General features: G+C 40.3%; 1 protein-coding gene across 1 annotated transcript in view; it reads right to left on the bottom strand.

Annotated features, from left to right (window-relative positions):
- The window catches only part of Anks1b (ankyrin repeat and sterile alpha motif domain containing 1B), an 878,091-nt gene that overhangs the window by 354,579 nt on the left and 498,178 nt on the right, over nt 1–25,334 (bottom strand). The window contains exon 15 of the mRNA XM_051206268.1: nt 8,729–8,835. Within this exon, the coding sequence (XP_051062225.1) occupies nt 8,729–8,835 (107 nt within the window). The remainder of the gene's footprint in view (nt 1–8,728; nt 8,836–25,334) is intronic.

Raw genomic sequence — 25,334 nt, 5'->3', positions numbered from 1 at the left:
ATAAAAACCACTGACTCTTTTCTTCTCAACAGAGCTTTACTGGGGCTCATCCAGCAGCTCTTGGATGGTTGAATTGCTCTATATGTTCTCTTGCTTGTATCCCTCTAAAAGGCGGAGGGTTATCTATCAGTGATGTTACCAGCTCCATGTTACTATTAATTTTGTTCTGGGGCAGTGTATAACCAGCCAGCCTATATCATTATTCAGACCTGGTGAAGCCCAGATGCTTAGCTCCTTCTTTATGGGACTTTACTTTTCTGATTCCAATAATGCAGAATATGACTTTTACCAAATAAACTTGATATGCTTTAGCTTCTAGGACTTGAATTCCAAGATCACCTTTAAATATATAGAAAAGCAAAGCCATTTTTTTTTTCCTTGCCAACCCTGTAAATAGACATTGGTCAATATCCTACAACTCTTTATATGGAAATCCTGTTTAACTTTGTTCAATAAAAGGAATATAAAAAGCAAAACAACCTGAAACCTAATTCTACAGACTGAAGCAACAGAAATCAATGATTCGATGTCTGGAAACCTGTCATAATCACCCATTTGATTTTCTCTCACCCTTATACAACTCTGTAATCTACAAATAGTGTTCTAAGGATTCTTATTTCTCAATGTTATGTTAAATCATATGTTTTTAAGTGACCGGAAAGCTCCTGATGTATGTGACAGATATGGGCCAGCTTAGAGAATCTAGGAAGGAGACAGGGAGGTGGTTACAGTCACCTGTGGAAATTGGTTGAAGTCCCAACCCTTAGTACTTTAGGATGTGAACTTATTTTGGAAATAGGGTCTTACAGAAGCAGTCAAATTCAAATGCATCATTGGGTGGTCTACAACTAAGTGTGACAACCTTCCTTACAAGAAATGTAAAGGAAGTGACAGCTGTGCAATGATATGGATGCCAACTTCAAAACACAGGGGTAAGGTGGCCATATTCAAGGAAATAGGCCCAGAACAGATTGGCTCTTTAGAGGGCTCAGTAGACTCAGCCCTGCTAATGCCTTGAGCTTGGACTTATGGCTTGGCATACTGTGAATGTAAATGAAGGTGAACACATATTTGGCAATGCCAGTTCTATCTTGCGTAAAGCTACGAGGCAATGAGGGGAAGTTGGAAAGATAAGGTGTGGTGCGAGGAAAAAGTCCAACAAAACTGCCAACATAAAGAATCCTGGCAGAGCTTTGAGAGCAGATCCAATAGCCCCGGGTGCCTTCATTGGAAATGTTTGCTGAAGACGGGAATGAAGACGTTGCCTCAGCTTACTGAAGCCAGGGAAGGTATTTCCATCATGGAGAGCCAGCTTTGTAATCCAGGTTCTGCTAATAGTTTTCTTAAACCACATGGAGTCTCAGTCTCTCCATTTCTAAATATGGACATATTAATAATTACTAATAGATGCTAGGAATTATATAGGTTAATTCATATGAACCTGCCTAGTATTTAAAAATTCCATTCTATCAATAATGAGAAACTACTGCCAGGCTTTAGGAATACAAATATAAATCTGGCCAATCTCTACCTCTACCTCTAAGAGTAGGATAAAAACAGAGGGTCTGAACAGATTAAAATAACTGCAAAGAAACATAAGGACCAGCACAGGGCTAAGGAAAAGGGCAGTGTGGTTGCAGCAGGAAGAGCAAGTATACCCCCTCAGAGACAGGATAACGGTAGGAGGTTTAAATGAATTCAAGAAAAACCAGGTGAAGGAGGAAGAGAAAGGAATTCCACACAGAGGGAAGACAGACTTGCTTTACAGCTGTGTTTTTCTAGATCTTAGGCCTCTTCAGTTCGCTTGCTGAAAATATACTCCAGTCTGCAAAACACCCTCCAGAGCTCTCTCTAACTCCTGAAGGCTGGATCTTGCTCGACTGTCTTCAGCAGCGTGCTGAGATTATCTTTACAACAAACAGACCCTCAGAATCCCTTCCTGTAGCTGCTGCCTGTTGCCACCCCCTCCGCCCCCACGCCTTCCTCTCTCCTTGCTTCTGCCTTCTTTCATTAGATCTGGAGACACAGGGGATAAACACTGATTTCTAACTGGGGAGCAGGGCATCAAATTATGGTCCAATGACTAATCTGCCTGTTTTCATGAATAAAAATTTACCCATTGATTTTCATATCACCCATGTACATTTGAGTGCAACAACAGAGAGGTTTGGTCACAGGGACCATGTCTTTACCCAACGTGGCATTTCACAAAGGATTCCAAAGTCTGGTCCAGTGTGTATAAATGGACAATGCACAGGAAATATAGCCCAGGAAGGAGATTTTAAGGAAGAGTCCTAGGGAAGGAGTATACCGACTCGTATCTGAAATGTCAGAGGAGAACTGACCGTTACAAGATGTGACAACCAAACTAAGAGCCAAAGGATAAAAAGGAGTTAAGAGAGAAGAAGGATGATTCTTGGCAGAGAGTGGTGTGTGCAAAGCCAGGCAGTGGGAGAAAAGCCTGCACAGAGAAGAAAAAGACGAGAGATAAGACTGGAGAATTATCTGGGTCTAGGTCAGCAGGGATCCCAAATATGAGAGTCACATTAAGGATTTTGGAAATACCAACTCCTACACATAAGAACCTCTGAAAGATTTAAGCACCGTAAACCAGAGCAAATGTGTGCCTTAGATCACCCTGTCTGCAGCTACAGCTAACATTTGTTGGGCATTTATTTCATGCCAGATCTGTGCTAAATGCTTCGTATGCATATATGCATATGGAAATGCATAGTGAGAGGTTGGTATAAAGAGGTACCGCATGGCAAACAGACGTGGACCTTGGAGCATGTTTGGAAAGTAGAGGATCTCCTATGATACACATGGAAAAGTAGGAGAGGGTGATGGAAAGGACAGTGTAATGTCACATAGCTGGGCGTAGGTGATGGGGTGGGTTGGAATGAGGGTAGGAAGTTGAGACAGAAGGTCCCACAAACTAAGAGGGCAAAGAGGAATGATGTGAGGGGAAAATGAGTGGAGATTTGTGGGGAAGCAGGTCACAGCTGACATGAAAGGCATTGGCTTGGAGGAAAGTTGGGAAGCAGGCTGCATTATAGGGAGGTTAAGGCATTGCCTGGAAATGAGAAAATGGAGGTCACAGCCACTGAGCAAGTTGCCTGGGAGATCTGCTCTTTTAAAGCAAAAAGAAATAGATTGTAGCTGGATTTCTTAAAATTAGTCCTGTAACTCAGCAGTTTTAGTAACATTTTAGACTCACGATGCAAATTCCTCATTTCAACTATCTGGTCATTCGAAGCAATTCTGGAGATCAAATTATGCAAATTTGTGCGCCAAGACTAAATTAAAGGCTAACTCATGTGAACATTATTTAGTAATGGGAGTTACATTAGTGGATTATTAGAAAAATGGGACAACATATTTTAATGCTTAAAAATTTAATCAGAGCAACTTCCAGATGGAGGCAACAGCTCCTTTCCATCACCAGATAGCAATAGTGGCTGACATCTTCCCAAAGACTCATTCTTTCAACATGGTCATTCTGGCACATGCCCTCATTTCCTGCTTGCTGTACTGCACAAGCAATCAGTGGCCTTCCCCAGGCTAACGGCATGTACGGGAACAATTAGTAACTCTCTTGGCACCAACCTTGTGCCCTGCACCTTTAAATAGGTCGAAATATTAATATCACCCCAAATAGTAGTGATTCTAGATTCCTCATTAGATTGATTTTGCAGATGAGCAAACCAAATGATAGGGAGACCAGACCATGGTGATGAGAACTCTTCCTTTCCTTCTGCTCCTCTGACCCCTCCACAGCCTCTGCCTCTTATATTTGTAATTAAGCTGCTGTCCAGATAAAAAATGGCTCCCCTTTGGCATTGACTGTTAGAGACCAACAGATTTTAAGTGCCAGTCAGTGGTTGAAAAAAGATCTTTTGTTATAACAAATTTACCATTACTGTTTTAAGTGTGTTTGGAAAATCATAGCTGCTTTTGCAACATAGAGCTACCCACTCAACTCAAGGCTGCTTCAGAAACAGGACGGTGCGGGAGGTGGACATTTTTCTCTTGTATTTCCTTCAAATTTCAGAAACGTCATAAGCTTGCTTGTGAAATAGTTAAGAGACCATCATGGTTAGTCTTAGCCATCAGAGGCAATTTACTTTCCTACTTCACAGGTTTGACATCTTACTTGCACAGTGGTTTGCTAAGACTTAAAAGGTCATTTTTGCCAGACCAGCTGCAAACAGTGCTCTTATTATAGCAAAGTTTGGTAAAGTACGAGAGAGCTCTATAGGCCCACTCTCATGTAATACACACCACCAGAGTGGGAGAAAAGTTTCAGTTAAATGGGTACTTCTCAGCTTTCTCTCGCTCACATCTTTTGTTCAAATCCATAACCTCCAAGGACTCCATGGGTCTCCTTCAGTGTGCTGTGGGCACTGCTCATTTTGACCTCCAGCAAGTGTTTTATAAATGCACTCAAAGTTCACAAAAATGCCAATTTATGTGTGGCTTCCAGTATTAATTTTACAACTGACTCCATAAATACTTCATCCTGAACACTTAAAAACTGGCCAAAGCACCCCAAGTCAATAGGTCAACAGGAGATGCTTGAAAGGATGACGTGATATATAATTTCATTCTTCTCTCCCTTAGAATTTATGAATGTAATGTTGGTTAGTGTGAGCATACTGAGCCTATGAGTCAGTCCTCTGAGTGACACAAGTTTGTAATCCAGTCTTTACACCTAACTCTGCTGGACTATCGCTAAGGTTTTCATGTTATTACTACCTCTATTTCCTTTGACTTTGCACTCCAACAGATAGACGTTTTGCATTTCCTATTGTGTACTACAGTTTAATGTAGGGAAAAATTGCTGAGTGATGCTGACTGTATGGAAAGATGAGGGGCAAGATTCCCGTACTATAGACTGTGTATAAGAAGGAACGTCTTTGGGATGTGCGAGCAAATACTCAGAGTAACAGTATACCCTGACTGAAGCATCATTAAGTCTCTAGTAATTAACACCTCCTAGCACATGAGAAATATTTACAGAGGACTCAATTCCTGAATAAGACAACTAGTACTCCATATTCCCAGGGGCTTTTCGTTTACAGACGAGGCTGGAAGCCCAGCCATGTCAACCTGTTGTGTGTATGGTGTTTACAGGTGGATATCTATGTACATAACATTACATTAGGAGTGAGAAATGCAAGGCATTCAATGCAAAAAAAAAAAAAAAAAAAAAGCTTGCTGACTTCTTTTCTAGTTGGGAAGACAAGGTATACACAAGTAGAAAGTTAATTATTAACTCTAAAGATGGAACGATGGCTGCAAAATACAGCCACTACATGGATTCAGAGGAGACACACTAGTATGGACGCTAGTCCTTAAGGAGGGTTATGTAAACAAAGCAGGGGGACCTTTGAGAATAAAACAGTAGAGGGGAAGAAAGGAAATTCCAGTACCGTGCATCAGGGAGAGGGCATGAAGGAGAAAAGTCATAGGAAGAGGACAGCAGAGGACTTGAGACTTTGACAGCCCACGAAGCAGTCATCTAACTTAGAAAAAGAAAGATGGTGGTAGGAAAAAATACGGTAAGAAAACCATAAGCAAATGCACTCTGCAGAACAGCCGATACAACTCCAAACTCTTTGCTGGGAAAATATGCAATATTAAAACTCAGTCACGTTATATGCATTGCCAAGACTGAAGAAATTCACAAGGCTCAGGAGACCCCCTACAGCATTCCCAGGGTCTGTTGAGAAGCCCGTAGATTACGCTCATGCTGAAAGCAGGCGGTTGTGATATATGTCATTAGAGGAACAGGCAGGGCGGGACTAGGGAAAACTACAGACACATGACTTGTGAGGCAGCTTCTGATGTCAAAACACACATGACTTTACCAAAGTCTTAGGTGGCTATAGGTCCTGTTGTAGCCCTTCCTGAATTGTACCAATTTCTATTCACTTATATTCTTAAGGACATGTTGGATCTCTGTCCACAAAGTTCTGCAAACCAGGATGAATGCCTATAACAAAAATTTCTAATTTTGTCTTGAAAGATTTGGTAATACTTTCTGTATCTGTAAAGTCTAGGATAAGTATTAAGAGCCTGAAGGAGAAGTGATAATAGTTGGTAACAGTCAAAGCATGTGGGGAGGAGCTTCCTTCTTTCCTAATCATGTTCAGGAATCATTATTTAAAGATTGCCATGAGATAAAATCAATAAATATTGTGTTTATGCTTGAGAGTATATAGAACAGATTTTTTTAAAAAAGGCTGCTGTCAATAAATACTTTCTTCAAAAGTTATATAAGAAAACTTTAAAGTTAATTCATCAATAGAATATCAATTAAATAAAATATTAGCTCCAGAGAATGTTTCCACAACAAAGCGCATGCACGGTTGTACTGAAACACTTAACCAACATTAATTATATCCTCCTGATGTCTTCTGTCTTCTTCTAAAAAGCTAATACGACCTACACTACATCAGAGTTAATGGCAGCGTGGTGCTTGTTGCTTAGGCAACAGAATGAATAAATGCAGGTCAGAATGTGCTACAGGAAAAATAAAAGCTAGAATGTGATACCAAACGGGACTGAGCAGGTCTAACAGATTTTTACATTAATGAAATTTATGATACCAAACGGGACTGAGCAGGTCTAACAGATTTTTACATTAATGAAATTTTTTTTCTTAAAGTGGGCCAATCCCAGCGTGCTTAAGTTCAACATTAAGTAGACGGTGGCAATCAATAAATAATTATCATAAAGATAGACACTTTTCTTACAAAGCTGGTAGCAAACTAATGGGGTATGATAGCATGTAATGCACTAATTGATGACACAATTTCATGATTTGCTACATTCTCACAATTAATTAGTCCTTCTACATGGCAAATCAAAGCTGTTTTGTTTTGAAATTCTGTCTCATGATGCAAGTCTTTGCTTGTCTGAATTAACAAGGTGCTCTCATTTTCTGGACGATTACATGCAATACTTGGAAATAAACAGGTAAAACCACAATGATTGGACTTCGACCTTTCGCACTGCGTTGGGGAATTTGCCTTTTGGATACATTTTGTGCACAGTTCACACACGACTGTTCATCACCCTCTCTCTTCAAATTCTTCAAAACCTGTGTGATTACCTTCTTCTTAAATACTTTCAAAGGGGGATTACATTTGCTCACAAGTGTTTAAATATTCAGAGGAAAATTAGGCTGAATTAAAGTCCTTCAGTGTGACCAATTAACGCAGGGAATCTAAAGCCCAACTTCTCACGGGCTAGAATACATTTGGACAAGGGCTTGGGAATGAGATACCCCATTTCAGGGAGCGACAGGAGGGAATGTTAGTGATATAGAGATGTGCAGTCAACATAAGTAACGTGACAGTCATTTTGTTTGCTGGTTCCTCTAATTACTAACGGCATCTGTTTATTGCCCTAAGTAAGTCTTAACTTTTCACTTCCATCCTATTTCAACACCCACAGTGTCTCGGCTATGACACCAGTGACTGTCCAATGGACACAAGAAAAATAAATGCACGGCATAAGGGGTTTTATGCATATATTATTTAAAGCTCATAGGGTGGGCCACATTTATGCATTTTTTAAAAAAGCTTGTAGGCATACACATTTTTGTAGATGTCTAACAGTCTTAGTAACCTTCAAATCTATGATGCTGTCAAGTGTGGACAGAAACAATCTTGAAAAAGGAACTGAAAGGATCTGAGTAGCCCTCTGTTCTATGACCACACTGTCAGTGTCATTCGCAACATTTTATTCCAAAGGATCCATTAAGAATTTCTACCAGCCCTTTGTGAACTACATGCTTATGACATGGGGGTCTCCCTCAACTTAGGGACCAGTGATATGTACGGTGGGACCGAGGCAAGGAAAGGTAAGAAGGGCTGTGACGTAGCTTAAAGGAGCTGAATGAGGGGAACTGATGAGCATCGGGGTGGGGGGGGAGGTCTCAGGGTGATTAGAAAACTAGACTACACCCTCCTCCTCACCAATATGCACAGCGAGAAGTTTGCACACGGCCGGCTTAGTCTGCACATAGACCAGGACTTGGAAGTGTGTCAGTGCATTTGGTACATCGGCCCCTTTCCATACACTGACAGCTCATTGATCCAAGTGTTTGTTTTTCACCTAAAGTAACAAACAATACTTCATCGCTCTTCAGTCAGCATGTGGAAGGAAGCACATACTCTTCGCTAATCGACCGGCTGAAGCGGCTAGCTAATGAAGGGCTGTTCACAGGATTTAAACTGCTTATTGAATGATTAGCAAGAAAAAAGATCCTCATACAATCAACATAGCGGATTATCTACTTAATCATAATGCTGATGTCCAAGTGAAATGACATATCTCCAGAATCTAGGGTTAGCTGAAGCATGGCATAATATACTTGTATGCTAAGATCACAAATTTATAGGAACTACACACCACACACACACACACACAGAATGACAGGGAGAATATAAATGTTAATCTTCTTTCAGAGCCTATAAATAGAGCTCTCACCAATTCATACAACACACATGTTTAAAGGATGCATATAAGATCCCATTTTCTAGTCGGTGTCTATATGCACACAGTAAGTTCCGTTCTAAAGGCATTCGAATTCCTGATGCAGTTACATATATAAAGCTGATCCATTTCCGTACAAACCAGGCTGCCTCTGAGCCATGTAAGACACATAAGAAGCAAAGACAGACAAAAGGCAGCTCCGTGGCCACAGAGAGCATCTTACCATAAACTGTACATTGTCAAATCCATTAGCCATCAGGTGGTTCTCGTACTGAGGTAGACCAATGCTTTCCAACCATTGTCCCACTGTTTGGACAGGGCATCTGGGTCCTGTAAGAGGATGAAGAGGGAAGCGTTTTAGCAGGGAGTAGCCGTCCACGGGGTAATAGCGGTAGTCCTGGGCTGAGAGGTGGCATTGCCACATCATGCTCCTGGGAAAGTTGTTATCGAAGGAGCCCGCCAGCTTGACAGATTAATGTTCTCAGCGAGAGAGCAAAGTCAGAAGTAACACATAGTTTGCCAGGCAGGCTGTGGCTGTGGAGTATGACTTGATTCTAGCTCCACATGCCTTACATATTAACCTTTACTACCGACCAGTGCGTCACACAGCCCCCAAAAGCGGGCAGGAGAAGAAGGTATATCAAGCTGTCAGCTCAGGCTGCTCTGCGTTCTATGTGATTGTTGGAGTACTCCACAATGAGCAATGCACGGCCAGCAGCCAGAATTCTTTTTATCAAGTACTCCTACACTCATCAGTATGCAGCTCCATGCTCCTCGCTCCCCCTCGCTCGCTCCCCTTCATTACCCAGCCCAGGCTACACCTCGCATTTTCAATAATAGCCATCAGATAAGGCAGATTTTTTTTTTTTTTTTTTTGTCTGCAAGCTGTAAGCCTGCTGCTGCTGCTGCGTCCTACACACCCATCCAAGCGTCAATCTCGAATGATGAGAGCAGTCAAAACAAATGCAGAAAATAGCAAGACTCAAAAGCAAACCAAAGGGCTTAAATCGGAATGGAATCTTCGCCCGGGTTATACATTACCGAGCCATTTGTTGTGGGATTTTACGTTTCAAAAGACACCGGGAAACGGGAAGCTTGAACTACAGCTCACAACAAGGCTCACTACAGGTTCTCTTTCCCCTTCCTTCCTCGCCTTTCTCCCTTTTAAAAGGCACAGGAGGGAAGCGTTTCTGATGGAAAGCCTCATGGCGTAATTACTCTTTTTCTTTACCATGCAGTATCAAAGTGAACCTCTCTGGGTTTTGTGTGTGTGTGTGTGGGCTTTATATATATATGTATATATGTATATACATATATATATATCTGCATCATATATAAGCTGCATCATAATCTGCAAGTCAAGATAATTCTTTCCCTGTTAGTTCTAAATAGCAACACTATTAGGCAAAAGAAAAGCCTCCCCCTGGTATTTATAACCCTATCTACCAGCCACCCCATTCTAAAATATCTATAAAGGTAACATTAGTTGGGTAGATTTTTTTTTTTAATAAAAAAGAAGAGCCCTAACCAAAAATAATTCAAGAATAACAGATGTAAATGTGTGAGTTTTACTGAATGGCAGACAGACTGAGTAATTTATTTAATAATGGAGAGAAACCACAGATTAATAATAGAACCTGCAGAGCTCCCTCATCTGAGAAGAGGCTTGTGAGGCTAGAAGAGAAACCACCAGAAAGGCTAGTCTAGCTCCCGTCCCAAAGAACGACTCCTGCCCAGTGTCCCTGGAGGCCACCATGTTCTGCTTGAATGCTGCCAATGTGGCAGGGCTCTCACTGCCCAGCCAAAGCTGCCATTTATTAGAAAGCTGCTCCCTTCCTACCTGGCTCCCACTCCCTGGCTCCATCCAGCTCTGGCTTTGGAGTCACACAGGCTGGGGACTGAGCCTCTTCCACATCAAGTACTTTAAAATGAAAGATAACTCTTATCACTACTCACCCACCCCTCCCTACCCCACCCCCAGTGCCTGGCACCCGGTACGTGCCCAGTAAATATTTGCTGCATAAGTGAAACCCTCTCTCTTCTTCTGTAAGTCTCATCTTCCTGTTTCTTTTCTCAGTTTAAGGGCATTGCCAACCCCTGTGGCATATAGACATTTAACCTCTACTGCTGACACCAGCCTGTGAGCTCTACCCACCCTCCCCCTCTGATGTTTTATGTTTATGGGGCTGCCATCTCCTTTGACTTTGCCTTCTTTGTTTCCTGGCACCTGGCCCAGTATCACAATGGCCACTGTACTGATCTTCAATCTCTGCTATTTTTATTTTTATTTATTTATTTATTGGTTTGCAAATATTTTATTGAGTATTTTTGCATTTATCTTCGAGTTTCTATTGTTGTGGAAAGATACCATGACCATGGCAAGGAGACTCTTATAAAGGAAAACATTTATTTTTGGGGGTGGGGGATTACTTACTGCTTCAGAGGTTCAGTCTATTATCAGCATGGTTGGGAGCATGGTGATGTACAGGCAGATACTGTGCTGGAGGAGTAGCTGAGAGCCCTACCTCACATAGGCAACGGAAGTCCTCTGAGACCCTGGGTGGTACCCTAAGCATAGGAAACATCAAATCCCACCCCCACAGTGACACACGTCCTCCAACAAGGCCACATTTACTCCAAGTCTGCTATAGTTTTAATCATTAAAAATGTTTCCACATCGTGTGTGTGTGTGTGTGTGTGTGTGTGTGTGTGTGTGTGTGTGTACACACCATAGTGCTCACAGATGAAAGTCAGAGAACAACTTGCACGAGTCGTTCTTTGCTTTCACCCTGAGGGTCCCTGGGATCAAACCTACTCAGGTGTGACAGCAAGCTCCTTTGCCCATTGAGCCCTTTCTTGCCCCCTACCCATAACATTAAAAAAAATCTAATTTATACAGTGTCAGGATAATCTAAGACACAACTTTGGTACCTAACCCTTGTTTCAAAACCCTGCTGTGGTTTCCCATTGGATTAAAAATGAACTCTCAACTAGTGTTGACATTTTGAAGGTTTCATTTAACTTTATTGCACCTTCCTCAACACCCCCTTTACAGTTATGAACCAGGGGGATTTTTGGCTGGTCTCTGCAGGAAGGCTGAAATGAGCTTGGGTGGGTTTTATTTCAATCCTACAACTATACCATTTCCATTATGAAACACTTTCTATCCTCCCTATCAGGAAAAAAAAATTTCTTTCTTCTCCCTCTTAAATGGCATCATTATCTTGTAGTACATTAGTTCATTAGTTATGTCTAAGGCTTGTTCTTAAAAGCAGGAAACATGCTTACCTAATACCGCACACAGTATGCATTCAGCTGGCACTTAGTAATCAATGTGATACAATCTCATAGTCCAAACTACAAAATGTTCTTCTATTATCAGATTCGAATTTTTAATTGCATCATTTTGTTTTATTGGGTAATTAACTTCTTTTAAACTCTAAGTATCTGATCTCTTTATAAAAAGGGGTACTTTGGCTCACCAAAGATGCAAAATGAAGAATGAAAGAGCCAGAGATAGTGGACACCCTGCTTCCCTGTCCTGACCTGCCCACTGCACACACGAACTCACAGTGGCTATGACTACATGCACAAGACCTCTACAAGAGCAAGCCCACTGAAATCCCAGCATGGGTGGGGAAGATCCATGAAGCCCTGCCACCTGCTAGAGAGCTTTTGGTAACTAATGTCTATTGGGGGGGAGGAAGAGTCGGTTATCTTCAAGGATGGAGCTCCTGAGAAGCTATCCATGCCCAGCAAAGCAGAGTTTTAAAAGTGGGTTTAAAAAAAAGCACATGAACTTGGGAAGGTACAGTGATGAGGGGTGGGGGGCATAGAGGAGGGAAAGGTGGGTGGATTTTATTCAAAGGTGTATGCACGTATAAAACTCTTAAACAAAACAAGCCATTTTAGGTTTTAAATAGAATTTCAGGTTGGGATTTTTCTTCAGTGCATCTTCATTCTCTCCTTGAACAAGCATGCCTGGGTGAAATTGTATTGTAGTTGTTTATAATTGATCTTCTTTTTTTGCTTCTAGATCTTTTAAGAATATCAAAGAGGCCCTAGAATTGCATGCATCAGCTTTAGAAGATGGCAATTATGCAACATGCTCTGCATGAGATAATGAAAACAAGATGCTACTTATAAATAATTAGATCTAAAGCTGTTGCCACGGGAAGTCAAAGTCGGTCTTAAGAGTTTCTTGGGATCCTCTTCACAGTGCTCTTCCTGGTCATTTTATGAGAAGGTAAATAAGCTCTGTAAAAATAAACTTTTGTTTGGCAAGGTATATGCTGGCTAGCTTCCCCTTGAAATTCTATCTCATGTTTTAAAATCCAAACCAGTGACCAAGTGCCTAGCAAAACAGCCATTCAGTGACTAGTATTAAGTCATGCTCATTAAATGAATAAATGAACGAGTGAATGAATGACTCTTGAATTGCTTTTTGGTTTCTTAATAATTAAAAAGGGAAAATCATTCATGACTTAGACTGGTGTATAAGAACAGCTCAGAGAGATTATTGGTTATTACCCACTTTAACATTTTAATATAGACTTCGCAAATTTTATGATTTTGATTATTCAGTTCTTTGATTTTTTATTTAATAATTTTCACATGTTAGCAAAATGGAGGGTGGAAGTGAGTTGGGAGAGGGAAAGCGGGAGGGGGAGACCCTGAGTCATGCTGGTTTCTGATTTCGTTTTTCTCATGAGTCAAGCTTCTAAAGAATCCTGGTTTAGGACTGAAGACCACATTTTTATAGTGTCTAAATATATTCTTCATTTTACTTGAAATACATTCCTGCAGTTTTGAAATTCTTACCACACATTACTGGGCATGCACCTTTATTGAGCTAGGACCTCTGTAATTTCTCAAAGTGAGATTCAAGAAGGGAGAAGGGGAGTGGCCACTGTGTCCTGACTTGTGAGCGAATTATTGCCATTTGTGATGAAGAAATGGAAGCTCAAACTACATGATGGGACCAGGGGCTTTCCCTCAGCACAGTCTTCTGAAAACATAATTCCAGGAGCTCCACTCCCAGAAACAAGTATAACTGCTCAAAACTAGGGTGGCAACAAAACATAAACAAATAAACTCCAATACACCCCTATCCACTGGAAGGTTCTACAACGCATCCCAAGATCATGTAACCGATGAGACACTTATTTAAAAGATTTTTAAACTGGTGTGACTAGAAGGGTTCTGTGGCTGGTTGGTGATGGCTGGCTCCTTCCTTCCCTCCTACCAGAGTCCTCTCCACAGACACTTTCTGTATAAGCACACTCAGGAGAATTGCTCCTTCTTTTCACAGATAGGGTATCTCATGAGAAGGGGTAGACCTGCCTTTCCAGTCTCCTCTTAAGTTTGCAGAGGTTAAATTCCCAGTGAGTATGGCTGAGAAGTCAGGAGCTTCCTTTATCCACCCTGTTGTCATGCATGGAGTCATGGCATAGAGTCTACCCTGGTTTGGGTAGAACTGTTGGGTGCAGGGTACCTACAGGGTACAGTTCCATGCTCAGAAATGTAAACAGAGGAGACCAAAGCCCAAAGCCTACTCCACTGCTCAAAAGAGCAGCTCAAAGCTTTTGTCTAAGGAGAGGGTCATTCCTGGGAATCTGAAGTTCTAGAGCTCTCCCGAAGGGGTGAATTTATCTGAAACAGAAGATGAAGGTAAGGGCATTGTTAAAATCAAAAGAAGGCCAAACATAATGGTGTATACCTTTAATCCTTGCACTCTAGAGACAGAGGCAGGAGGATCTTGAATTCCTAGCCAGCCTGGGGTGCAGAGGGATAGACTGTATTAAAGGTGTGTGTGTGTGGGGGGGAATAAAGAGATAAAGGAAAAGAAGATGCTGGCGCTAAATAACCAAGGGAGGCTAGTGCACTTCATTCAGGCAAAAAAGGCAAATGATACCCTAGTTTCAGAGAACCAGGGAAAAGGAAGTAACATGAGCCCTGCTCTCATCGGAAGGAACTTCAAAGGCTGCTTTCAAAGCATTTCCCCTGCTCAAATTTAGTTGAACCAGACTGCGGAGCAATTTATACCTCAGGGAGTTGAACAAAACGATAGAGCGACCTCCGGGTGATGAATGGAGCTTAATACACACATGCCAACCTGTGATAGCAAGGGGTGTGCAAGAATCAACAGAGAGAGGCAGCCAAAGGGCAGTGCGTGACCAGGCAACGCCTACGCACCGACAAATACAATGTGGTACATCCACGCAGCGGAACATTAGTTGGCAATAAAAAGAAATGAAGTGAGGCAGCATGCTACAACATGGAAGAAACTTGGAAACACCATGCTGGGCAAAGGGAGACTGCGAGAAAACCCAGTTATTGCATGCTCCTGTTCATACGGTACAGATGAGATCGACGAGCTTGCAGAGTCAGAAAGGAAGCCTCGGGGCTGCCTAGGACTGCAAGGGGAAAGCAAGGGGGGCGGGTGTAGAGCCACTATTAATGGATCTGGGAGTCCTCATGGAAGAGATGAAATGTTTTATAGCTGCTTCTAGAAATGGCTGTCAAATTTTATGACTATGGTAAAAGTCATGGTCTTGTACTCTTCAAATGGGTGAACCGAATACTAAATAAATTATGACTCAACAAGCTTTATGGCAATCTAATAACACAATGTAAAATAAAAATTTAAAATTTGAGTTCACAAAAAATTGAATACACAGTTGCCTATAAATACACACTGATTATTTTATTATTATATGCATGCACTATATGTCACATATATTGCTATTTTGGTGCTTATTTTCTTTTCATCTGTATTTTTCTTGGTCATCTTTTGCCCGTTTCCTTTTTCCAGTCTGTACCATCCATTGTTCTTGCAAAGGTATTCATATTAACAAGCTAGGATGCAAATTCACACATTCCTCATTGTTAAGTAGCACATGCATATATGCATACACAAAAGGCTATATATCCAGATATACATAAATGTGTGGGGGGATTATGGCATTGTTTTGCAAAAAAGGAATCATATCACACTTGCTTTCATGAGCCTTACTTTTATGATCCAATGCAAATTCTGTTGAAGAAATTAATTAGTTCTAATTTAATATTCATAGGGCATTTTTTTTTTTAACTTTAGAACTAACTGCATGGGACTGGAGAGTGCTTAGTGGTTAAGAATACCAGGTCTCTCTTGTAGGGGACCCAAGTTTGGTTCTCGATACCTGTGTTGGGCAACTCAGAACTATCTGTAACTCCAGTTTCAGGGGCTCCCCACCTCTGGCCTTTGAAGGCCCCAAACTCCCATGCAACATACCCTCATACCAGCACACTCAAATAGATGTAATTATACATGCATGCATAAGTACATACATACACACATACATATACAAACATATTCTGACTGCATAGTAGTCCACAATGTGGATATACCACAGTTTACTCAGTTTTGTTTACCTGATATCTCTAGAATCATTTGTTTATTTTCTTTAACTTTTTACATAATATGTAGTTATAAGAAATAATCGTAAGGGGAGATTCTGTAACACTCTAACCATACCCCTCTAGCTTTGAAATGATTATGAAATAATAAATCTAGGTAAGCCACATTGACAAGGCCCATTGACTTGATTGAGATTTCACGGATTTCACATGCACACATTTCTGTGTGTTCATTTCCACTTGATCTCATCACATGAGAGACCGTGTGGCCACCAGTGCGCAAACATACCCTTTTGTGGTCACTGACATCTCTCTCCTTGTACTCCACACCCTCCAGGAAGTACCAACAGCTCTCTGTGCCCATCATGTTGTGACCTAAGAATGGCACAGGAGTGACATGTACAGCACACCTACCCTTTGGGAGTTGGCTTTTATCACTCAGGGTACGTCCTCTGAAACCCACACAAACTGTTCTGTATTAATAGCGTATCACTTTTGATTACCAAATACTATTTCATGGCAGGGATGAATCAGTTTGTTTAATTTTCCATCCATTTTCCCCCAGAGTGATGATACCATCAGCAAAATATGACAGTCACTCTATGTCCTTCCAACTCTGGTGACATTAGAACTTTGCAACATTCTACCTTTTACCTGCTTTCCCTTCAATCAAATAGGACCTACCTCATTTTGAACAAGTTCTCACAGTTTTCTGGTAATTGTTAAGATAACTGTGTCCTAGTCAATACTAACATATCCTGATAGCGCTTTTCTCCTATTTAATAAATCATCCATTGTGCTTGTATTTACTATATTTATTGTAGTAAACTCCTTACCTCAAGGACTCAGCTTCCCTTTCTTTGTATCTTTGTTGAAGACTATTTTTTTTTTTACATTTTCAGAAAATATTTTAACTGAATAAATAAATAAATAAATAAATAAATAAATAAAAACCAACAAACAACGAATGAAACCCTGTGAGCTACAGCTAGAGATGTACTTCCAGGGAATGTGTAGCACCAGGGCCTAGGTTAGAAATGAAGAGTTTCAGGTCTGTAATTGTTACATCCACCTTAGGAAATGTGAACAAGAGGAAAGAGGCAAAGCCCTAAGAGAGCAAAACTCAGAAAATAAAGATCACAAAGGAAATAAATGAAATACAAAGACAAAAAAATCAATAGAGAAAAATCACTGAAACCAAAAGTTGTCCTTTGAAATGATCAGTAAAATTGAATAACTTCATGTCAGTAAATGCAGCAACTCCGAAGAAACAGACACATTTATTGGAAGATGAACTGCCAAAGCTTACTTATGGAAAAGTCCATAACCGAAAAGTTCTCATTTTATTAAACTTATTGTATTCCTAGTTAAAAACCTTTCTACAAAGAAAACCCAGGACTTGATGGCTTCAGAAGGGAATTCTACCAAATATATATGAGAAATAATTCTATACAAACACTTCAGAAAAATTATGTTAGGCCAACACTAACCCAACATCATACTCAGACAGGGGCTCTATAAGAAATCAACACTGTGTACATCAATGTCCATTGGACATAGACACAAAGATTCACAGCCAAATCTTGGCAAACACTCTCTAATATTATGTCAAGGTAATACAGTATAATTAACACCTTTGGAGGTTTATGAAAACGAAATAAAATAAAAACATACCCAGGTTGGAAAGGAACAAATAAAAGTGTTTCTGTTGATATGTAACACAAGTTTTTTACTTGTAAAGTTTTATGAGGCTTATAAAAAGTTTACCTGAATAAGCAAAGTTTAACAAGATCTTAGGATGCAGGATCAATATATAAAAACCAACTGTGCTTCTTTATAACTAACCATAAACAATTAAAAACTTAAATACCAATCAGCACTAAATACAACACCAGGTGCTATGAACTTCTAAGGAGTAAATGCATCCAAGTATGCGGCAGAGTTGTATCCTTAAAGTTTTAAAACATGGCTGGGTTATATCACATAGTTCCTGAATAAATTATGCTTAGGAGTGTAGCACCCAGCATTATTAACACACTTGTTTGTATCAAATGCCTGAAGAGATTCCGTGGAATTCTAATCAAATCCCCAGCGGGTGCCATTCGGTGTTAGAGACTCACTTGTGTGTAAAATGCAAGAGATCTAAAGAAATCAAATGGAAATATAATTCTTTAAGGGCATTTGATGACCAAACTTCAGAAGAAACTTTAAGTCCTGCCCTTCAAAATGTATGTAAAACAATAACATATATATATATATATATATATACATATATATATATACATGTTTTATTTATATCAGATACATGTGTATAGATGAATTCTCAAAACTCAGTAGTAAAAACCAGAAATAAATGTTACATGGATATAGGACTTGAACAGGGCTTTATGGCAGATGGTAGAGGGATGATAAATAAGCACGTGAAAATACTAATAATCACCAGGAGATTGCAAACGAAACCTGGTTGGAACGCCTAAACTAAAATGCTTGCAAACATCAAGTATTGACAATGGAATAGGTTGTCTGTGACAGACACTGAGTGGGACTCTGAAACCCTGCTGGTAACGCGTAAAATGGTACAACCACTAACAAAAACAGTTTGACAGCTTCTATTACATGGTCGTTCAATACTGCTGGATTCTACCGAGATAAATGAAAAGTGTGTGCCAGGTAGACACTCATAAGCAAGAATTCACAGAAGTTTTCTCTGTACCACCCAGCAACCAAAAGCAGCTTGAAATGTCCATCAACAGATGAATGAACAAATTGTGGTGTATCTATACAATGGGTATTTTTCAACAATGAGCAGCTGAAACAGAACATGACTACCAAAATAATCCCGCTGAGCAAATAAAACACAGATGCCTCACCTAAAGAGCACATTCTGTATGATTGCATTTATTAAAGTTCTAGATAGTGCAAACTTTTCTATCATGACAAAATAAATTAAAGAAAAAGATTGACAGTTACCTGGGAGTAGGAGGAGGGGGAATAGGATCCAGCATGAAGGAACTTTGGGGGGTGATGTACTGGCTCATGTTCCTGATTGTGGGAATGACTTCACAGATGGTCATTTGTCTAGCATCAAAGTGCACACATTAAAACACATGCTGTGTCTTGTGCACATATATGTGTGTGTGCATTCAGTGGGCAGAGGTTGATGCCCAGTGTCTTCCTCAATCATCCCTGCCCACGTAATTTTTGAGACAGGATCTTGCACTAAACCCAGAGCTCACTGGCTGGCTAGACTGACCAGCTAGAAAGCTCCAGGATCCTTCCATCTTTTTGTCCTCCTGCACTGTGGGTCTAGGGAGCTGGGATAGTGTAGAGGTTGAGAGCTCGGGATTCCCAGCCAGAGTGACTGGATTTCAATCTTGGCTTCTTCTCCACTGTTTAAGTATTTGCTGCTGCTGTTTTTGATACAGAGCCATAGAAAAAGTACCATTCCACTTGGACAAATCCCTCTGGGTATTCTCTCCTTTGATACCAAGAAGGGGACACCTCACCCATCTATTTCATTGTAATATCTGAAGTTGAGATGAAATAACACGTATGAGAAAGCCCTGTGATACAGACCGTTTCAACGCTGGGGATAAATTATCCTTGCCTCCAAGAGAACATACACTGGCATTTTATTTAGTCCCCAATGAAACAGGTTGGTCTGGAGCCATCAGGTCTTTTCTTTGCCTAGTTCTCTTTGCTTCCAATAGAACCAAAAAAAAAAAAAAATAAAATAAAATAAAAAAAAAAAAAAAAAAAAAAAAAAAAAGCAGGGGAGGGGCAGGCCAAGTAACAGAGGGAAGCTAATTGATCAGAATACCTGGTCAATACAGCATTGTGATACTGTCCCAGGTTTTGTTGTATCTTCAGCACATCTCAGCCTCGCCTTTGGAATCCATCTGAAGGTGTGGCTAGGAGGAATAGAGTAGGGCTGGGACAATAGAGAAGATGATTTCCACTCCTTGCTTTGTACTTAGCAAAATGGGATCAATAGCTGTTTTGTCGAATTCTAAATAAGGAATGGTAATTGTTTAGAGTCCAATAAAGGGCACACTGGAATTTTATGAAGGCTATTCCCACATGTGAGAGAGAGAGAGCCCATTCTCTTAGTGATTAGTGCTCCCTGTGCAAACCAGATCTCCTGTGTCATACCACTCAGTGCAGGCTTGGGAGCTGAGTGAGCTGTGCTTACCCCTCTAGGATGGCGTAGGAAAGATCCCAACACTTTTATTTTTGTCTAGAATATACCACTCTCTGTTTCTTCCAATCCTAAATGTCCTCCAGGCTGAGACATGTAAACTAAACACCCATGGTGCTCCTGGAGAAATATTAAAAAGGAAAATCACCAGGGAAAGAGACAATACACTAAGTGCAGTGCTTCTATTGACAAGAGAACAACCCCAAAGAGAAGCAAAGAGCAGATACTGCAGACCTCAGGAGGAAGATCGCTTAGCCCAGGGATTGTGAAACGCTGTGGGTCAACAGAGCTCCGGATCATGAAGCCAAGACTTAAACAGGAAAAAGCTCCGAGATCAGACACTGACGTTTAAATGCTAACGGGACTCAGGGCTCTGATTTAATTTTCCCTTAGGCCTTGCATTTTATTTGAACTAAAAACTTCATGGAATGCTTAAGAAACACCAGCCTTTACTAAACAGATCTGACAACTTATGCACTGGGGTATGGTCTAAAATAGGAAATGGAATTTAAGCCTAAAATGTTAAAATCTTCTGGCAGATGATGAAATTATTCACATAGGCAGTACCTGACTTGGAAAAAAAAAATAAAGACAGCAATTCTGTTGGTTTCGTGTTGTTTTCCCTCCTTTTAAGGTATCCGTCAAAGTTTCATTCCACATTGAGAAGGTTCTTTGAACATTAGTCCACTCAGGCCTCCCATGTGGCAACCTTTGGGTTAGCTGAGGAGTAAGCAATGTGTCCTGATGACATCAAGGGTCTCCTAGGTTGGTAGGATCATGGAATATCATGTAGGATGGATGAAGGATGTGGTAATGTCAACATGTACAAGAGGTATAAAGTAGGAATGAAGGGTGGGTTTTAGTGGGTGGGTCTTAGTGGGGTTTGAATGGAGACTTTTCAGAGGCAGCCATCTGACCTCTAACTAGAGGACTTCCTCAGGATTTGTGAGACCAACAGAAGGCAGCTAGAGGCTCCAACAGAGGGGTCAGCAAGAGTCTGTGTGTTTGAATAACGGAAAGAAACCCATGTTGCTGGAATTGAAAGGCTTTATGTGCCTATATGGGGGGGAGGGGTGGTATCTAGGAACCAGACTGGCAGGATGGGCCAGCAGGACACAATTTAGGCTCTTGTGTGTTGAGAAAAACACAGCTATTTTAATTCAAGATAACAAGAAGATGTGATTGAATTTTTGGCATCCAAGTATCACTTAGAGGATGGAGGTGACCAAATAATACAGGGAAGAAATCAGAAACAGGGAGACTTAGGAATACTTACTAAGTTCTCCCTCCTGAAGAGCTTATAGATGACCCAACTAAACCCTGCGAAATCTTTAGAGCAAAGAGGATTCCAAACATCTTCAGCCACTTAAAAGCTTCCATAGTGACTGACAGCACTGGCTATGGAGGCACCTAATCCAGCATGCTTCCATTCCCTTCAGAAGTAAATTTTTTTAAACAGAAAAATTTTGTCTAATATCAGTTCAAACCTACATAACCATTCACAGCAAATGAACACTTGTTGAGTGTTGGAGGCGTGATGCTAAAATTCTGGGTGTCCTCTCCATGGATTACAAAGTAATGAAAAAGACATTAATACACAATTTTATAGAATGTGATTGTTAGAGAATTCAAGAGATTGAAAAATATGGAAAGTATATAGTGAACACTAAACATTGAAAATCACAATATATATGTAGTCTATTGATGGGAGATGTCATTCTGTAAATATGTTTCTCATACTGGTTAATGAATAAAGCACTGTTGGCCAATAGGAAAGCAAGATAGGTGGGACTAGGAAACAAGGAGGATTCGAGGAAGTAGGAAGGACGAGTCAACATGGAGAGTCTGGAGAGAGCAGGACTCCGGTAAGATGAGACCACGTGGAAATAACTTAGATTAACAGAAATGGGTTGATACTTAAGACAGAGCTAGCCGATAAGAAACTAGTACCTGGCCAACAGCATTATATCAAATACAGAGTCTCTGTGTGTTATTTGGGGCTGGCGCGGTGTCGGGACAAGACCAGCAGCAGGTGGAAAAACCTTACTTCTTACAGTCAGTCTATCATAACAATAGCCACATATAGCTATAATACTTAACTGTAATAAATAAAGTATAATTGTATAATAACATTAATAATAACTTCTGAATTGGAAACAAATTAAAATATGTATGTTTCAGAGACAATTAGAAATTTGGATTTTGGAGGGACCCATCCCTGGATTAGTGGCTTCATCTTAGAGCTTTTTCTGTTTTGAAGTAAGTGTGTGGGAGAGTGATTTGGTTACTTGCTTGATATGACAATATATTTTCTATTGAGAAAAGGCTCAAAATTCTTTTTCATCTCAGTTTTATGCTGATTCATATTTCCTAGTGCATTCTTGAAAAATCAAGGGTAAATACTTGCTTTTGGTTCTTCCTAATGGCCTATTTTAGGTAAGATAGAAGTTTTGAGACCATTGTAGCCTTGAATCAATTTGGTTCTTCCTACAATTTCAGCAACTTGGTACACAAAAATTTTAACTTTTTCATGTTGAGCAATGGTTGAAAATTATAATATAAACCCCAAATAAGGAAAGAATGGAGCTGGCTTAGAAGTGTTGAATCAACACACCAAAGCATTCTATCCCATAACATAAACATATAATTAGGTAATTTAAAATAAACATTGGGACTCATAGTGACTCAAAGTCATGGGAGTAAGAAAAAGCTTTCTTTCTGGTTTTCCTTAAAACTCAGAGCTAAACCCAGGCCCTGTCATGGGAGTCTGGGGTCACCATCCATCCCTTTCTTGACAGTGACATCAATTATTTCCGCCACACACTCTTACTTCCTGCCCTCGATTTTTGAACTCCATGTTCAGAGGTGGACACAGAACTAAAGTGTGGTGAAGAAGGTGGCTTAGTAAGGTGACCTGTAGATCCTTGTTACCCGGTGTTAGTGGTACTGTGCATCTCCCATTCTCCTTGCTTCTGACCTCTGGAATACCTCAGTCTTGCAAAGATGTCATTTCCATGTCATTATAAATGGCTGACTTGCCATTCTAGGAGACCCTCCCTCTTGCAGGCTTGGATCAGAAAAGGTAGGGTGATGAGCCACATGCCAAGGGACTCAGGAAACTTTCACCCAACAGCCAGCTGGGAAATGTGGTCCTCAGCTGAACCATTTGAAAGGAATTCTGTCCTACCCACAAGCATTTACGTGAGCTTGCCGATGGCTCCTTCCCCAGTGGAGCCTTCAGATGAACTCCTAGTGACTAACAACACATTTGATTTAAACATTTTGTTTGGGTGACATAGTCTGAAGCAACAACCTAGCTAAGCAATGCCTAGATTCCTGGCACTGCTGGAATTCCTGGAAACTAGGAAAAAACACGCCTTGTGCTACATTGTTCATTTTGTGGTTAAACTGAAAAAAAAAAAAAAAAAAAAAAAAAGAGAGAGAAAGAAAGAAAGCAATGTGTAACAATGACTGCTATTACAGCTATTTGACACCTAAACCAAATAAGAACACTAAGCTAAACATCAAGAAGGAGATTTGTATTACTGTCCTTGTCCCTGTCCCTACTGCACATGGCCATGAAGCTGTGAAGGTGTGAGGCTGGTGGTATTGGAGGTTTTATTTGAACCAAATTGGAACTAATAAGGATGAGTGTGGAACTGAGAGATAAAAGGGTGGGGTCCCTAAGAAGCACTAAAGTTGCTCAGAAACAGGTTTCCCTGGAATCCTGAATTCCTAGTTACACATAGAAGTATGCCTTCCTCTTAACCTATAGGTAGATATTTGAAGTGTACCTTTTCCCTCATAAACTCATTTGAGTTGGAAGATCATGAAACATCACTAAACAGGCATCTCATTTCCTGGCTTTATGAACAACCTTGGCATAAAATAGTAATTAGTTATTGTTATCGATAAGTGGACTGGTGGTCAATGAAAGAAGTCTCCAGAACTACCAGACTTTAAAATAAATTAAAAACAAAACTAAAAGTCAACCCAGTAGCCTGTAAGTAGTTAGTTGAGAGCAAACAGCACAGCACTGATACTATTTAGGTTCTGTAGACCTAAGGTCATTGTATATTTTGTTTTAAAAAGGAATATATAGAAGGCTGGAGAGATGGCTCAGTGGTCAAGAGTTTGTGCTGAACTTCCTTCCAGAGGACTTGGATTCAGTTCCCAGCATCCATTTCAGGTTGGCCACAATCGCCTGATAGTCGAGCTCCAAGGAGAGCCAACGCCTCTGGCCTCCACGAGCACCTGTAAGAACATGCACATACCCACATGCACACAGACATCTTATGTGCAATTAAAAATAATAAATATTTAACAAAAGAGCCGGTGCTTCAAAAAATAATAATACAGTTAATTTTCTGATGTGTTGCTATCTGCAGTAACTTATTTGGTCAGTCAAAGTGTTTTAAGTTTTCATGGCCATTTAGAAAAGATTTACTGGATTGTAATGTGATTGCACCATGGTGCAAAAGAATAATCGGAGTTTGAAATAGTATATAAATGCACATTCCCAAAATGTTTGTGTATATAAATGCACATTCCCAAAATGTTTGTCCTATTATATAGAATTATTTTTTGATGGACTATTTTGCTTTGAGCTTCTATTTTATTTTATTTTTGTCTATGCACGGTGTGCACATGTGAGCATTAACATGGAGGTCAAGGGTCAGCCTTCAGTGGCACGCTCTGGTTCCATCTATTCCATCTACACTGTTTCCAGAAGTCTTTCACTGTTCTGTCACTCCCCTAGTGGACCAAGCTGTCTGGTCAGGGACCATTTGTCTATCTTTTCCACGCTGGGATTACAAATTCATGCCACCTAGCTCTTTATGTGGAGTCTGGGATCTGAACTGACGTCATTTTTTCTGTGTGGCAAGCACTTGACTTACTCTCTAGCCACTCTATTCTATTCTTTATTTGTTTTGATAAAGCTGGCCTTCTGATGTAGAACTGTTTTTCTTATCAAAGCATGCAAAATACATACCTTATATTTTGTTTACAAGCCAAACTACAAAGACACATTCTTATCACTACGTATAATTTAAGGTGCTATAATATTTGTCATTGGCATATATGACAATACAAAGAATGTTTTCCCAACATCATAAATGGTGTTTTTCTGTTATTGTCATATATACCTGCTTCGTTCACCATTTACTTTTTTATCAACCATGTTAATTTGTATACATCGTTACCTGATAGATTATAGATAGGTAAATTA

This window comes from Phodopus roborovskii, unplaced genomic scaffold (assembly GCF_943737965.1).
Source record: "Phodopus roborovskii unplaced genomic scaffold, PHOROB, whole genome shotgun sequence".
Lineage (NCBI taxonomy): Eukaryota > Metazoa > Chordata > Mammalia > Rodentia > Cricetidae > Phodopus > Phodopus roborovskii.
Note: the sequence above shows the minus strand (reverse complement) of the source record. Positions and strands in the feature narration are given on the sequence as shown.